Genomic DNA, 17,822 nt, shown 5'->3' on the forward strand with positions numbered 1-17,822 from the left:
AAACCGCAAAGCTGTCAACTGTTGCTTAGCAATACTGATGGTGGCGCAAAAACTAGTAGTTTTTAACTTCAAGGAATACATTTCGACAAGTTTTATAAAAATACTTTTGGAAATAATAAATCTTTTAAAATTAATAATTTTAGTTATTATAATTCTTTTCACAACTGATAATTCAAATAACAATCACATAATTGACCTAAACAAATTCGGACACCTGTACGAATAATTAATACAAATAAATTAAGTGTAGTTAATGAAAATAAAAGTTTACTTAAAAGTTGTAATTATTTTATAATTAATTACCATACTGGCTTTAAAAAGTTATTTGGGAGTTATAATTACACAAAAATCTAACATATTTCCATGGTAACCAGGTACTTTCCCATATTACACAGATTGCATTGTTTGAGATATTGTTGTTAAATTGTGAAAATTTGTGAATAAAAACAGATATCATTGGCCAAGAAATGGAAGAAGAAGGTGCAGCTGGAGCTGATAACATAGTCACGGAATTTGCGACATACGAGGACTTTCTAGATTCACAAATCACGTCACTGGATCTGTACTATTTAGAGGTAATTTTATTCTGCATATTTTCCTCATATTTTTGCATCAGGTTAAGCTTCGTTGTGTTGACACTGGTATATGCATCTCGAAGTTTGCTTTCTCCATCTAAGCATGCAGTTTATTTGTCGTTAAGGATTAATAAAAACAAAATTGATAAATGTAAATGATGGAACATGGAACACATATTTTTGAATGAAGCATTCATAGCTCATGACTCTAATTCCTATGGATGATATCCCAAAATTTGCAATGACTGCTTTAAAAAGTAATAAATCTAAAATATCAAACCTGTGATTTTAAGCAGCTCAGTTTGTTTTTTAATTCATTATAAACTGCATAATATCTAAGTTTTCACTGCAGTGTGTTGTCCAAATTTGTACAAAAGTAATATGTGGCACCTTTTTTAGATTGAATTTACGACTTACTGCAGTAACACAGAAAAGTACTATTACTTGAGCTTGAAATATTTTAAAAAATTCTATTCCTACGTCTTTTTGCAATCCTATGGCATCATGCTCAGATCACAGAACACGAGCATCATTTAAATAACAGAAAACTTAACCTGATAACCCATGTTTTTTCAGTGTCCTTTCTGTTTTATGAACTCATTTAACAATTAGATAAAGTGACAATAAAATTCGACTGGGCTTGACTTTGTTTTATGTTTATGTTTTAAATTCATTTTTTAATAATGTATTGTTTTCGAACAGGATGAAGAGTTGGCAAGGCAACTTGTTGAACTTGGCTATCGAGGCAGTGGAGAGGTTTTAAAGCGAGAAGAATTTGAAGCAAGAAAACAAGCAGCAGAAGCTTCAAGACTTTCAAAGAGAAGTCAACAAAAGTAAGACATGCCATAGGAATAACATTGCAAAATATGAATTAGAGTATTTTTTGTTATGAGCAAGATGTGTATATATATATATATATATAAGTCATAAATAACAGTTGTGCTAAAAATCAAACGATATTTCGGTTTCAAACTGGTTATGACCGGTTCCAGTTTTTCTGCCTCCTGCCAAACCCCCAAACCCCCAAACCGGTTTAAACTGGTTTTCAAAATCAAAAATTAAGATCAAAAAAAAAATTTGACCTGATTTTCGAAAAAACCTTAGCCTTTTCCGATTTTGGGGGGTCAAAGAATCGAAGAAAAGTCCGGTTTTCTGTGGGAAACTGACATTTTTTATTTCAGTGTTTGGCCTTAACCTATGCTTGTTTTATTAAGTAGTATATTTTACATTTATTATTTAACTATATATAATGCTATCAGTATCATTTCTAGTTTTTTGGTGAAATTGTTTTAATTAAGTTCTATTGCCAAAAAGTTAAATATGTCATGCAATATCCTTTAATCCTAATCTTTTTTAAAAAGTATGCTTTTAAACTATAACATGATGACAAATGTCATGATACAAACTTCCAACATTGTATGCTTTGACAAATATATTAGAGCAACCAACTTGACAACAAGCACAAATATCATACATCACCATTTCTAAACAGTTTGCATGATTTGACTGTATTCATATTAAGTTTATTAAATCCTAAAAATACCCACCGCCAGGTGGCAGTGCTGGATCAAAATGCATTTTATTATCCATTGGCCGCTTTTTTATTTAAAATACGGACATTCAACTTTCCAACAAAAACTACTTCTTGGAATCACAAGAGTGATTAAAATTACAGGTAATATCAAGTTTGGCTTTATATGTAGTGTAACCAGCGCCTAAGACCGTATTCTACACAATCAAAGTAGCCCACTTAACTAAAAAATGTTGCTAACTTAGTCGCATTAAAGCTGTAAGCCCACAAGCTGGACTGAAGGTGGGTGGCCTACTATGTGTGACGTATGCTGCATTGCGCAGTTGGCCAGTAAAAGCGGCACACTTAACCCAATAGGCCTACAGATGTCGAACACCTGTCCGGTTTAGCGATTCCTTTATATCCGCCAAACACCTACATCCTTATCTAAAGCTACCGGCAAATATTATGGCTGATCCGACTCCGGTAGCTCGCTTTGAAATAATAATCGCAAGGCCGTGAACCTGTGCTCCTTGCACAAAGGCCTGCGGTTGACATAATTGGCTGTTAATCGCCAAAACACCTGATCCCTGCCATTGCCCTCTGTTGTTTTATTTTCGTTATTGAGTGGACCAAGCGGTAATTTGAAGCCGGTTCTGTGCATAAGGTGGAATGGATTACACCCAAGGGTTGAGGTCAGATCCTAAACACGTGTCGTTCTGTGTGCAGTAATTGTGTCTGGGTTGGGGGTAATAAACTGGGCACGTGCCAACTTGACTGACATCAATTTGATTAATCACAAGCCAACCGCTCAAATATTTTACAAACGACAGGCCTTGACTGCTGAGCACGCAAACTCTTTCCTTTTTTCCCCAAATTAGCAAATACTCCTATATGTTAACTCGGCTCAAGTCGCCGAAAACTCAAATTAACCCGAGAAATGTTTGTTACCACCCCACAACAAACAATTTTTGTCATGGAGACCGGAAATAAATCAACGTGCATTTGATTTATTTTATTAAACTTACGGTCTATGCTTTCATCCGCCGATGAGATCGAAATAAAATTAAAATGTTGTGTCCATTAGGCACGTTTTATATGAAAGGGGTTGTTCAAATATTTCCGCATTATTGTTTTCCAGAAGCTTGTGATTTTCTGTGCCTCGAAGTCTTGAGATCTTATTTGGTAATTTTAATATTGAGCATTTCTTCGTGTGTCCACAATCAGTCTGTGTATTGGTTTTACCTTTTCGTTTATAACATGTGAACCAAACTTTAAGATCTAGTTAACCCACGAGGACAATTTACCCAAAAAAGAACATTTGTAAAGAACAATTACTCATTGCAAAAACGATTCAAGCACTACCGTACATATTGAGTTTCAGATCTGTGCGTTTGGTTGATTTAAAACAATATTTCCTAGTTAAGTGCTACGACACCATTCTTGAAAGCAAATCCATTTACGGCACATGTTGTGTTTCCATGGTCTGCGTTTTTCTTGTTTACATTGAGCCCACACATTGTGCGACCTATTATCACACCTTGAAGACCACCCCTTTATACCCGGTTGCTATCAAAACAAAACCGTGCCAAAACTGTAGTCGCTTTAGTCGACATAACTAGACACTTTTGTGTAGTTAGTAACACGAGCGCTACTGGACCATCTGCAGCCAGAAAGCTCTCTTTTGTCGGCGATTATCAATTGGCGTTTTGATGTGGTTGGTTAACAGACAATCCAGCCTCGGGAAGCCTTGAGTCTCTCGGCCGGTTCAGGAAGGCAATTGTTCCGCACCCGGGGGCACTCGACCCCGAAGTGATCACCTATTGATGCCCGGCCACCTGCGCAAGTGTTCTGGGGGTGCACGCGTTTGATAAATGATATGATTGTCGGCCTTTTTACATTGCGTCTGCCCAGTAAACAGGTTATTAGGCGTTGCTAACTTGATAAATTGTGACCAGGTGCGTTTTGTGGGCTTGGAAAACTCAACGCGCCTTACAACGCCACTCGGCATTTAGCGCTCATCTTACAGCCATTGAGCATTTTGTTGTGTAACAGAGGCTATGTTTTGGCAATGGGGCAACGTTTTCTTCGTCTTGCCCAATTCTGAAACTGTAACCAACAAAACGGGTGGTTTTCGTCTCGCTTTCGACAGTATTTTTTGACTTGGGTAAACAAATCTTGTTTCAGCACCCTTTTAGGTCATCGTAACGTTACGCCTGCGCAATAATAATAACACCTTTGTTTATATATGGTTGTGTTTGTATACTGACCTAAATACCATAACGGATTAGGTCACCTAATGACGTTACGCTAAATGCCAACGACCGAATGTGCTTTGAGGAATTTGCATACTAGTTTGCCGAGCTGCTGATTTTGCAAATTGACTTTTAGCTGCAAACCCCTTTGAACTCGTGTTATCACAGCGACAACCGCAAGCATTTTTGTGCCAAACAGACCAATTCAGATGCTAGGAACCCAAACTTTCCCTTGAGTAGGTTGAAGGTGCTGAGAGAGCCGATGACCCAAACCAGCAGAAACAATTCTTTTTTCCCACAGACATTTTCCCAGCACCGCAAAACTGTAAAGTTCAAAACTTGTCGCTCAGTTTTACATGCCAAGATGCAACCTTAAGCCGCGGACTTTGAAATTACAAAGAAAACTTACGACCCCTTCCGTTGACAAGCCCGCAAAAGTCCAAACAACCTTTAGTTGTAGAAACTCATCCATGTCATAACAGCTTTCTAACTTCGTGCAAGGAACGTGCGAAGTTTTTCAAGGCGGCAGAATTATGCAAGCGATGACCTTAACAGACCACACACGAACGGAGCCTTTGAAATGTATTCCACTGTATAGTTTGTTCGTTGTAAGGGGCCTGAACTTATGCATGACAGATGGCAGGGCAGAGACATCGCATATGTCATTCTCGGCTGACGGGAACTAGGCCCCGTGCTTTTGTTAAAGAAAATCTGTACAAGACAACCCTTCTAACAAAACGATTTTGACGTTGATTTGATTTCAAAATTGTGTTTTGAGATTTGAAATCGCATAACCCGTCTATTGATCTCCTAACTGCATTTTTTTCAGCTTTTGCTTGTGTCTTTTAAAGCTTGGCTTTGTGGGAGGAAAGAAGACAATAATCCATATATGCGATTATTATGTTCGTTATTTCGTTAGGATTTAAGTTAAGCTGTATTTCAATTGGGCAATATTATTTCAACAGGCCCAAATGGCTAACACATTGAGAAAAACACAAAGGAAAAAATATGAGACAAAAAACTCATGACCCTTAAACTGTTCAGAATCGAGTCCTTAAATTGCGTTTATTGCCTCCATTATATTTATAACTTGCCAATTTAGCTGGTTTATGCCATGAAACTCCGATGTTGCTATAACCGATAGAGGGTTGTTCACCTGATGCGACTTACGAACACCTGGAAAGGGTGAATGAATCGTAGAAAGTAGTTAATCGTGTGACATGTAGACGGTAGGAAACCCTTTACAGTCTACAGTGTTGAATTGCTGGGTCCTGTTACATGTGTGACGAACCACACGTGCCCCTATTGTTTTTGTCCGGTGATTGACGATTACGTAATTATCCTTTGTTGAAGTTGATTTGTCAATTTAATTACTTGGCCAAGATGTTTTTTGAAAAAAAAAGGAAAATTAACAGTTTTGCAATTAAAATTTAAAGATGGTTACGTATTCTATGGCATTATAAAAAGGAATTTTGATTCAGCGATTGACAAAAGCAATACACATGTGAGTGGCGAAATTGTAAAAGCGATTTATTTTTTATTTTCTTCGTTTTTGAACATTCGTTTTACCGCCCTTGATGCAGTCATTAAACGTCAAAGGCATTGAAAAACCCTGATTCTAAGAAAGTATGGAAATATATAGTTTGTTACACAAAACTTCTAATTTCAATGCCAAAAGTTTACTCTTTCTCTGTGATGTAATAAATAACATAGTTGCACATTTAAACGTTTTTTCCTTTGCCTTGTGACGTTGCTATGACGTTGTTTTACCTGAAGTTCTTTCCGTGTTGTTTGATTGACAAGTGAAAGTTGAATTGCTCGATGGGTCCTTATCAGTGACCTTTGACGAGATAATAACTGACCTTTGTAAAGAAAACATTGCGGTGAAAACAGTCTTGTTCTCTGGATGACATCAACTGATTTTGTTGCCACAGCTGTAAATTAATGAGTTTAACATGTTACTATGTCCAGGACAAGACTGGACATTCGTTGTGTTGTGTTGAAATACGCTTATGTTTATCTTAGCGGAAATCCATTTCACAAAATGGTTCTTTGGTCAAGCTTTTGTTGTTGCTGTCAAAAGGAAATTTGGGCTTTAGTTCGTGCTTTTTATTTAGTTTCGTTTTTGCTAAACGTTATCAAACGTTTGACATATTTTTTTATTTTATGACATACTATTTATTTTTCTGGTATGCAAATTTCATGGGTTAAATTTATTGAACACGCCAGTATATTTGAATATGGCTTATCGATATTTTGACAACTCTTTGTCTTTTTTTATCAAATACATAATTTAACGGCCCCATTCTGCGATTTTCATTTTTTTCTGAAATGTTCTTTCCGCAGTTTTTACGTTTTTAAAATAGGTAAAAAGTCCAACGAGATATTCCACTTTTTATTAGGTTACATAAACTACTTAGATTTTTATTCACAAAAAAATGTAGGTGTCACGTTTATGTTACCAATATCTCATATTTCATCTGCAAGCATTCTTGTGGTCTCCCGTCACATTTCCAGTTATATATATATACATGACACATTTATTCACGGCAGTTGTCAAAATATTGTAACTCATATTCGGGTCGTTACGAACAGGTGTCATGCGGCAGGAACACTTAACCGAAGGCAACTCAGCGCACAATCGGTACACGGGTATACGTTATGCGATATAGATATATTATTGCATGGTCGGCGCGCTAATGTAAGACTTACATCAGTCCAGATCCCATTATGATAAGCTAGTTTCACCTTTCATATATGACAGTGTTTTAAAATGAAAATCCATTGTGGTGTTCTGTGCTGGAAAAGTTTGTCAGTAACCATATGATTGCGATTTATATTCAATACCCATGGAAAAAAGTTAAAATGTGGAAAATACTTGTCGTGTGTCCGCTAAATTACAAGGTTCAGATTGTGATTATTATGTCTTGAAATCGGATAATTCAGACGTGTGTACTGTACAGAGAATTACTCAAAAACAATTTTAGTAGTTGTCTTTTCTTAAATTAATCACAGACACCATGTCAACAATCAACATTTCTTTTTTGGCTCTATTGGTATTAATGCAAATATCGTACATATTATCGTAATAACTAAGAATGGAAAATATTTTCCCAGTAACGAAATCAGTTATGAATATATTGGAATATATATATATTTTATCTAGTGGCATCATCAGTTCCTTATTCAAATAGAAACACTCTCAGTTTAGTATCGTAATACAAATCCTATGACTTTCATGGCGTGGTTAGAATTTTTATATACTTTGTGTTTAAAGTAAAGTAAATGTAAAAGTTAACTTAAGCCTTTCTTACATCATGCGTTCACATGAATGCAAACTATTTGTCCAAAATTCACTCTTTCATTTTTCAAAAAAAATTGGTAAAATATTTCCAAACGTTCGTCTTTTGCAATTCCTTTTCTCTCTTACGCAATCTGATCCCGTTGCAAGTCACAATTTTTTACTGGAACCACCTGCTTGGTTAAGGGTCACTTTACCCCCTAAGAGATGGACCCCAGATAACGTCAACTATGTGGGTAAATGTCGTCATGGCCAATCGCGCTGGGTAACGTGTCAGTTGGTGTTGCATAACTGTTGGGGGACGGTAGTTTCTTAGCTTTGCAAAGCTGCAGGTAAATTGACACGCATAGTTAGCTTAGTAAATTGACACGCATAGTTAGCTTAATATAAAATAAGACACGTCTCTTGTTTGATAAGTTATTTATACTTTTATACAAGGAAAAAAGTTTAAATATTCTGGTGCACGTAATGTACTTCAATATTATTATTTTAAAGTGTTGTATTAAATATCTGTTTTTGCAACGAACCTTTTGCGTTGTATTTATCAGTATTTTAAATTTTTCCTCATTGAACTGCAGTACTTTTATGTTATGTTCTAAAAAAAATATTTTGGTATGGTCTTGGCGGACATTTTGAAAATGGGATTATTTTTTAGGAGAGGGGGGGGGAGTAAACTCATTGTGGCTAAAAATGCACCATTGGGTTGACATAAAAAAATTCGTTTAAATAACTTTCATCTTTGTTAGGGCGTGTCAATTTGTCACGTTAATTCGTTCTATTAATACATTGAAAGCTGCAATGCAAATGGAGAAACGCCACAAAATTTGGGATACCAGCTTTAAAACCCATCGCCTAAACCAGGTTAAGATGCCACCTTATATTTCACCTGCGTGCAAGCTGTACAAACTCTACGCACAATAGCATTCAAACTTCGCATTTTAACCTCACCTATAGATCCTAAAAACTTTAAATCATCCATCAACACTTGGTTAACGAGGCCGGGCGCTTGGAGCATTCTTAGCACGGTTCAAGCCTAAATCGCAACCTGCAACCGTATTGCACCGGTGCCCATCTGTTCATATGACACCACCTAAGACCTGGGTCACCGCACCAAGCAGGTCTAAGTGACAAGCGCATTAACACATCTGCTTCACTATAACAGTTGCGAAAGGCGTTACGGGAGCACCCCTGTGCTGTTTTTACGTCCATTGGCCGTGATGTTTTGACGACAGGATAATTAGATAAATGCATTTTTGGGGTTTGTGCTTGTGCCAATGTGCTCGGGGTGATAAAATTCCTTCGAGTTGATTTACAAAACACGGTCAAGTGTTGGAATTCGGGTGAACGGAACGTGTTTAGGTTTTTTCTCGCTGTTTTTCTTTTGGCGAAGAATGATCGGTGCAACTGTCTGCGTGGCAAGATATATGAAGTCGAGCACTAGTCTACATAACCGTCTCGCCGATAACGAGCTGTTTCACGTTTTAGACAGCAGACCTATATGTCTACATCTCTTGTACACCAATCTTAATGCGCGAGCGATGCAATAATTGCCACCTAACTATGCCCATAACCATTGCCTAAAATTGTGCTTCGAAAAATGACAGTTATGTTGCTAGTTGAAATGTTCAAACGTAATTTTTTAATCTTGCCGTCGAGGCTGTTTTTACCAAATATTCTGTTTTTGTTCGAAGCTTTTTTAGATTTAGTTTAAATTTACATCCAACAAAACGAAAATCATGAGTCACAAACACGTTGCATTACTCGTGAAATATTTTTTCTCGCGTAGTTTGCAAAGTTATGTTGATGTGTATGAGGCTTTCAGAAATGCCATAGAACGCTTGTCGTATATTTAAGGGCGTTCAAGTTCGTTCATATTAGTCCCGCTCATTCGACGGTTGCCTCTCAAACAGGTGTGGTAAGGGTTTGCACACCTGCTCTGGTGCGTGCTTCTTTAATTAACTTCCAAACAATTTTGACACGCCGTGTTTAATTTTACCCAACAAGGCCAGACACAAATAAACAACTTTGAACCCAACATCAATGCGGGACTTTCGACTTGTTTTTTATCTTGGATTGGCAAAAAAGCATGACCCACTGGTGTTTGGCCCATGTGTACACTTGAAAATGCATTTCTAGTTGTGGAATTTGCGAAAAATTAGGAACGAGGTTACAAACAAGGGCCGATTTTACAGGAATTCGGATCAAAGTGACGACCTAATATTCACTTGCAAAGAAAACTAACCACATCAAAGTAACTACATCTATCGTCGGGATATCATCTTACGGAAGCTGGTAGCAATAAAATTAGTCATGGCCACTTGCAGGAAATACCACAATTCCGCAAATCAACGCGCAGTGCCAAAAACCAAGCTCGTCCTGCTAAGCCCACGAATCGAATTTCCAACGTAAATTCGCGACACCTGCGTTTTGTGACATCACAATTGATGTGCGAACGATTCGAATTTTCGCCGCGACCGCGCATTGACAGTCTAAACCGATCGGCTTGTTACAGCGTGTTGCCTGGCTTGGTAAGCGCACTCCGTAATTGCAGGTTACGTGTGCATCCAACAGGTGTTACGCCGCACCCTGTGTGGCATTTCGGGTGCCAGATATCTTGCTGTCAATCATGATTTCTTGAAGCTTGTCCACTTCGACCACGTGATGAATGACGTGGGAAAGTGGACAGTCGATTTTTCTTGACCACTCGGCCACTGACAGTTGTTGGTATTCTTGTTTTCCTTTAAAGTTGACGCGTAAAGACGAATCGGTTCTCGCACCTGGCTATAACTTGTTCACGTGAAAGTTAACACTTGATGTACACGTCAGCGGGAAAAAACGTAGGAAATGTTCCAGGTGTTACTGGTTGTTTTCTTGTTATTTTAAAGCAAAAAGACAAATAACCAGGCAATTCTTTTTTCGTGCCTTTTTGGCATTTTTCTTCTAAACATAAATTTTGCAAAATATATGTTCCTTTTTTGTGATAGATTAGATTGTTTTTACTTATGTCTGAGAAAAATCTGAGAAAAAGTTGTACACGCCATATTTATATCAAGTCATAAGGACCTAAACTAACAATACATTGCCAAAATTTCGCCTAAGCAGTTTTATCTAAAAACACAATCCATGAACAGGTCGCTTCACGGTTTCTGCAACCCTCACTTGACCTCACGTGCAAGCAAAAACATTTTAAATCCAATTCCGAAGAATTTCACTGCTTAAAACTGACAGCCGGGTACGCAATATGATACTGACGCAGATAGTTAGAATTCGGGGAATGCCTCATAAATTTAATTTTAGGAAATAAACTTGTATTTTCCAGCTTGTAAAGTTATTAAGGTGTCAGTTTACACGCGTATGTACCAGACCACCCACTTGCAGACCAGTTCGGTTGTTTGCCAAATGTGTGAACTTTACATGATGTTGAAATTCAACTGCGAGTTTGTTTGTCACCAATGTCAACCGCAAGCCCAAGGTTTACATGTCTCCTGTCAAATTTGAAATTTCAAGTTTTGGATCAATGAAAAAACCGTGCTTTTTACGGTTCGGTAAAAGGTAATAAACCTACAAAGGTGAAATTGTTCGTATGAATGTTCATCAGTCCAAACTGTTGCATAACGCAAACACAATTGTTGAAGGTCAGAGTTTAACAGGCACGTTTTTTGATTTTGTTTTGTTTATTCTGTAAAGCAATTTTCTGGAAAATTATGATATATCATACGTAGTTCGTATTGTAAAAACTCCAAGTGTGCCATAAAATGTTTCTATCTTTGCCGATTCTGTCGTTAAAATTTGTGCAAACTTGCAAAATTGAGAAACAATTTTGAGTTCGTTACATTGTTAAAATAACCTAAATCATGTTTTTTTTTTCGGTGCCCGTTTTAGGAACACCTCAATATTAATGTGTAATATAACATCTAATAGTATGGAGTGAAGCCCAGGTATTTGAAAAGTCCAAACCAATTATATACCTGCTGCGTTTTTAATGGCTAAGTCTCGAATCCCATTCTTTGTTTTTCGCTGTACCGAAGAATCGTTTAGACGTGGGCCCACGCAGCAAAAACCGTCGGTTGGTATCGAAATGTGATTGTGCTACAACTGTTACATTCGTGTCTTTTTTGCTTTTAACCGCTTCATACACGTTAATTAGAGTGACAAAAACAAAACCCGACTGAGCGACCAAGCACAAACCGACAGCTAATTTTATCGAATTTGTGTTCTCATCTGTAACATGCTGCACCTGCCGACTCACTCGAGCAATTTGTTTACCACTCGCTCATGTTGTTTTGACAGAACTCTCGTGAGCTCAGGAAAGGACTTAAGAAGTGCCTTCTTACGGGCTCTTGCTCAGCGTGAGGAGGGAAACAGAAGTGGCAAAATGACGGTAAGATTTGTGGTTAATTCCATGCTGCATGCACGGTGTCTTGCACGCACCAACCATGTTGGAGGCTGCGAACAATCCCAGTAAATTAATCTACAAAAACGATTTGCAACTCTTTTATTGAGTTGTTTGTGAGGTCATAATAAATACTTCTTTGTTCAAATTTCTACATGTCTTAGGTTTGGGGAACTGTGATTTTGAAGGAAAGGTAGCAAATAAATTTCTGATTTTCATATCCCAAGACCCAATTCATTGTAAAAAAGTGACACTTTAAATAGCAAATAACCCCATTTCTATTCTGATGTATCAATTTTGAAAGGATTTGTAAAACATCAAACAATATCCTAATAGTCTCTATCATTCTTATTGTAAATAAATCATTTTAAAAGCTCCTAAAAATTCCATTGGTCGATTCGAGATGCAATAATTTTCACTGTACTTCAGCGTTTAGCGACCCGTTCCTGTTACCGGCCGATAATTCAAGTCCCTCCTTAACCTACAAACTTATTCTCACACATTAGGAGCTCAATACACAACATACCATGTATTGCGGGTTACACGGGTCGATGTGAAGTCAACAGGCTGTTCAGATTTGCTGACGTACCGCGCTACGTCAATCACCTACTTGTAACATGGTTTTGCATTTTTAATCGTAATGTGGCCTGATAAATTTGCACACATGGTTCGTTGCAGCCAACCCAGTTTTTCTGCAGGCGTTTTTGACCTAAAATGTGTCACTAATACGCCGATACTTGAACCCAAGAAATGAATATGTCGTGATAGCTGGTTGTTATGAATGCTTCGGGGCTGATCCACTTTATGAATGTATATGTTCATATGTTCACCTTAGGTTTAACGCAAATTTCACAAAAAAACTACAAATATTGTTGTGGCTACAAGCACCACAATGCGAGGTAAAAATGACTTTTAAGTAATCACAACTTTTTAGCCATCACTTGTCGAACAGAAATACCCAACATTCTCAACTACATGACAAATTACTATTAATACGTTTACATATACGTTGGGTTTTTTCAGAGGTGTGTAAAAAAAATACTGCTCCCCCTTTTCTTTACAAAACAATGTAATAAATTATATTCTAAATTCCCTTCACGATAACGCTTTTATTGCTATGTCACCGAATTTGGCAATTCATCAACCAAGCACCCAATTCACACTGTTTGTTATTTTAAGCTTAAGAATACTTTTGGCAACCTTCTAACCTTAACTCCTTACGAAGCTTTTCAATCAAACCGATTGCCAGCGCAGTGTTTCCGGATCACAAAAATCACAAAGGGACTTTACACAATACAGCAGACATTTTTTTATTTCCTTAAACAATCAATTTTAGTGTTCCAAGCACACTGACCCCGTCGAACTTTCCCTTTGTGACCAACAATGCCCTATGCCCCCCTCACGAGCCCCAGCTTAGCCTCGCTTTGACATCTTAAGGGTTCGTTTCCTGTTTCGTTTGCCAATGTCACGGGCAAGGGCGCCGCGTGGATTGTGACGTCATAATAGCCCCCAGGTGCCGGCATTTTAGTCCCGGTACAGCCTTCGACTATAGGTGGTAAAAGCACGCGAGAGCCTTTAAAAATATAAATTGTTTAACTGCCTGAGCAGTAAAACTTGAATTAGTTTACTTATCTCAAGTCAACAACGTTATATACTAGTGCTTCATCACACTTTATTTATTGCCCTTTTATTGGTTTCAATTTATGCCGATTTTTTGTTTTAGAATTCGCATATTAGTGAGTCATATTTTCCACGAGCAAAAAAACTAAAACGCAATTAGATGCTCGATCAAAAATACAACCGCATGTATTAGGTAAAAACTTTTCACCAATCGTGTTTCATCAATGCAAAACGAGAATCAATTTGTTCGTTTTGTGTTTCTGTCGCCTACAATATATTATTAGACACCCAGTTTTTCTGGACCAATTGTCTATTTTGAGAAATTGCATTTTGTTTGGCAAGCATTTGACTAAAAGTTCAGTGTTCGGTCGTGCACAAAACATCGCAACCCAATTGTAACCGCAAGTTTTAAGCATTGAAGCTATCCGGTTACTTATGGGTCATTGTTACCCAGGGGGATTCCCCAGGCCCCGTCCGCCCCCTTTGTCCCTCAACAGCGATCCGCAATTAATTGTCACCCGATCGGGTTTTTAATCGGGTCGCGTGTGTGGGGTAGAATTTTATATAACCGATCTCGAAATGCACTTGAGAAGTTGGACAATGGGGGTCGTAAAGTAGCAAAGTCCTTCAAATGTCTGTGTTCGTGATATGAGCCGGGTGCTGTGCCAAAGTGTTTTGTGTAACTCGATATTTAAGGTTGCGCTTATAATCCCATTACTTAGGGAGAAGGGAGATTATAGAGGCAACAGATAATAAAATCACATCAATCAACAAATGCATGTTTAAAGTTATACAGTTTACCTGTTTTATTGTAAAAAGATATGCAAAGTCCACACAAACCGTTTTGGCAATGCTTTTACGAGGTTTGTACTGTTATTTGCTGCACTTTGTTTCAAATGAACTCTATTACTCTGTTGAAAACAGCTATCTCGCCTCACTTCTGTACGGTTGTAGCAAATGCCAATAGTTTGTTTGACAACCTGCATTAAATTTGCATCCAAACTGTATTGTATATTGGAAACGCCACAAGTTTATATTTGTTGTTGTTTAGTCGATCATATTCATTCGTGACAAGAATTCAAGGAACCAGGAGATATCCGGATATATAGATTACGCTCATCGACTCAAAACCGAAGACTTCGATCCTTATTTTTCAGGAAAGAAACGTCTCCTACCCAGGCCATCCGACCTCAGGTTTTTATTTTATCGTTACAAAGAGTATGATACACCCAGCTAGCACACTAGGGTGTTACATAGTTTTCGAATCGATCTTTTTAATTCAGGTTCGGGTTTAAGCTAGTTTGGGGCCCCCTTTTCAATAAAACGGGCTTGATTCGACCCTAAATCATTTCGTTCGTAATTTTGACCTTGGAAAACTAAGCGCTTGTTTAAAAAAAAGTCGAGTTCGGGCGCTAATTTCAGGCCAGCTTGCAACTCTCGGTCGTAACACGAAAGCTTTTGTACTCTTAGCTTGCTATCACTTATATTGTGCCTGTGTCGCTATAATAAGTCCGCTGTAATACAACCGATGCTCACTGGTTGTAAACAACTGTTTTTTGGACTATAGTCATATCCATGCACTTACGTTGAATTCATGTTGTGGCAGTTTTTACAACTGGGAAACCCAGACTTCAACATCCAACCCGACTCCAAATTACCAAGTAATTGCCGAAAACGCTTCAGGACTTCTCTTCAAAAACAAAAGAGACAGAAAGATTCTGAACGTCGACCCCAAGGTGAAGTTGTTTTTTATTGAACTACAGCTTGTTATAATGACTTTGTGGTTGTGGTTTCTGGCCATATGCGACGGTTTGAGCATATTATGCGTAGCAATGTTTGTATGTACAAACATGTTCGTTTGTTTTTAACTTTAAAAAGAAGTACTTGAGACTCAAAGTAGGTTATTGTCATCAAAAATGTAGCTTTGTAAGGAACGCTGTCGTAAACTATGCAAACTTTAGTGATGCAGTCATCTAATGTTATGTCAATCCTCATTTCATTAAACGACTGTTTGAAACCTAGCGTACAAACATAGCTTGTTTGTTCAAGGGAAAAACCTATATTTTTCCGTGTGTGAATGCTTGGGAAACCGCCTTGATTTGGCATAACGACTACAATAGGCCTGACATACTATAATTTATATTTTGCTTTGATTGAATTTTATGTTTTGTACAAATTACCAGAACACAACTATTTTATTTCACGACAGGCCACCACACCAGGCGACAACTCGACCCGAACACCGATCGATACCGACCAGTACGTACAGGTGGTTATATACGATCACATTACAAGAAGAAAAACCTAATTGCTACAATAGAGTCTTCCTCTATCTTGTTCGTCTTGCGCTGTATCTTGTGTCGTGAATGTAATCGTCTTCTCTACATGTTACAAATAAAAGTACATTTATGATTACGACGGTGCACATGCGATTTTGTATCAATTGTCAAATCTTGCAATAAATGGTACAGTATCTGCAGGTATTAAGGCCCAACAAAAAATATTCCTTGCAACTAAAAAACTGTCATACAGAACGAATGTTATTTCGTCGCTATACGAAAATTATAAAGTTTAAACCCTATGCAGCATCAACTTTTGGACAATAGTTGTTTAAACAGCTTGGTAAATTTTAACCGCTTAAAATAAAAGGCTTTCAAACTGTGGCAAGTTTACGAAACTGTTGCTATATTTTCACTAAAGCTCTCAGGAAAATAAACGAGACACTGCCCTCGACACACCCCCAAGTTTAAACCAATTACGTGATGCGAAAGTGAACTCACGTAACAACATGAGGCTATCACAGCGCGTCTATAATTAGCCGACCGATCCCGTTTTAATCGCTTTATTCACTTCAATGAGCATTCACAACAAATCCAAGATATCGTTTGTTATGAAGCCACTAATTTTTCATCAGTGCCTTTTTAAAAGGGCGTGGAAAACTCGAAATTAATTTTGGTTTTTAAGCGCTGCTAAAGTTGCCATAATTATGACGTTTCGTCAGCACGATTTGCCAGCGTTCAATGCATTGCGTGCTACTGGTTAAGTAACCAACACATTACCCACCCATTCGGCTACAAAAGATCAATTTGTTTTTAAATAAGCGCCGAATGATCGATTTCAAAAGTTTCCAAGACTTTAGCGTTTCGTCGCGCAAGACTTGAAAAGGATCCGACATTCAAAAATATCCAGAATGATATTTTCGGTATTTCCGTTGCGACCCAAATTTCAAAGTGCCAACAATGGTGTTGACAGGTGCCATGTTGTGTCACTGTGACATTGCTGACATGTTCCTAACCTGTCACGCCCATCGGCCGCTGCCACGCCTGCCGTTAACATTCCACAACATCAGTGATCTATTAAATATGTCTCCCGTTTAAGCTTTAAGTACGCGATTATAGGATGGTAAAACACAATAGAAATAGAAAACACAAAACAACGCCTTCCAAAGACAACTCCAACATTTCCAATAATATTTAAAAGTACAAGATGTGTCTGGTTGAATAAGTTCCATTACTAGTTACGTAATGCTAAAGGTAAATTTGGTCAAAGCAAAGGTGGCGAAATTTGTAACACATTTAGACTAAAGTTTCTTAATTCCGAGGGCCAACATGCCGCGAAATAATATTTTTGTTAGTCTACGACCACAGCACGAAACAAAATCATTTTTAATACCATTTTTCTTTATTTTGATTCAGGACTCGTCAGTAGTTGCTAAGCCCCAAATAGCCCTAAACCTGAAAAGGTCGACGAAAAATACAATTCGCAACAAGTCCTGCTGCGGCCTGTTGATCCGTTTTCGTATAATAACGGGTACAAGGGTTTGGTAGAGGTGGGCTATTTGTTGAACTATCGACAAGTTTGTGAAATATTTGGGACTTCCATTCGTTGCACGCCCCATCAACAGCCACGTGATGAATCTGCCCCCAAAAGTCCAACCCCACAACCCCCAACAATGTTGTGACATCTGATCGTGCAAAACAAACACATCGGCGCGAGCCACGGATTATCGAACACGCTTATCCTTGTACGTAATTGTGCAACCCTAAAACTCCCGTCTACCCCCTGGTAACCCATGCACCGCTTGGCACACGCTTGTCAATTTTTACTGACATTTGCAAGTCCTAATCCGTGCACATTTTGGGGCCAATTGCCGGTTGTGGCCCCAAGG

At 38.0% G+C, this 17,822-nt stretch overlaps 1 protein-coding gene across 1 annotated transcript; it reads left to right on the plus strand.

The window, feature by feature from the left end:
• The first annotated feature begins 394 nt into the window (after positions 1 to 394).
• Positions 395 to 16,137, plus strand: LOC145232920 (cilia- and flagella-associated protein 299-like). The gene is made up of 6 exons (XM_080097590.1): positions 395 to 575; positions 1,278 to 1,408; positions 11,932 to 12,022; positions 14,706 to 14,848; positions 15,261 to 15,390; positions 15,864 to 16,137. Exons 1-6 carry the CDS (start codon positions 468 to 470, stop codon positions 15,960 to 15,962), a joined length of 702 nt encoding a protein of 233 aa, XP_079953716.1. The 5' UTR covers positions 395 to 467; the 3' UTR covers positions 15,963 to 16,137.
• Positions 16,138 to 17,822: the final 1,685 nt, after the last annotated feature.

The sequence above is a fragment of the Phallusia mammillata genome, chromosome 6, assembly GCF_965637545.1.
Source record: "Phallusia mammillata chromosome 6, kaPhaMamm4.hap1.1, whole genome shotgun sequence".
Lineage (NCBI taxonomy): Eukaryota > Metazoa > Chordata > Ascidiacea > Phlebobranchia > Ascidiidae > Phallusia > Phallusia mammillata.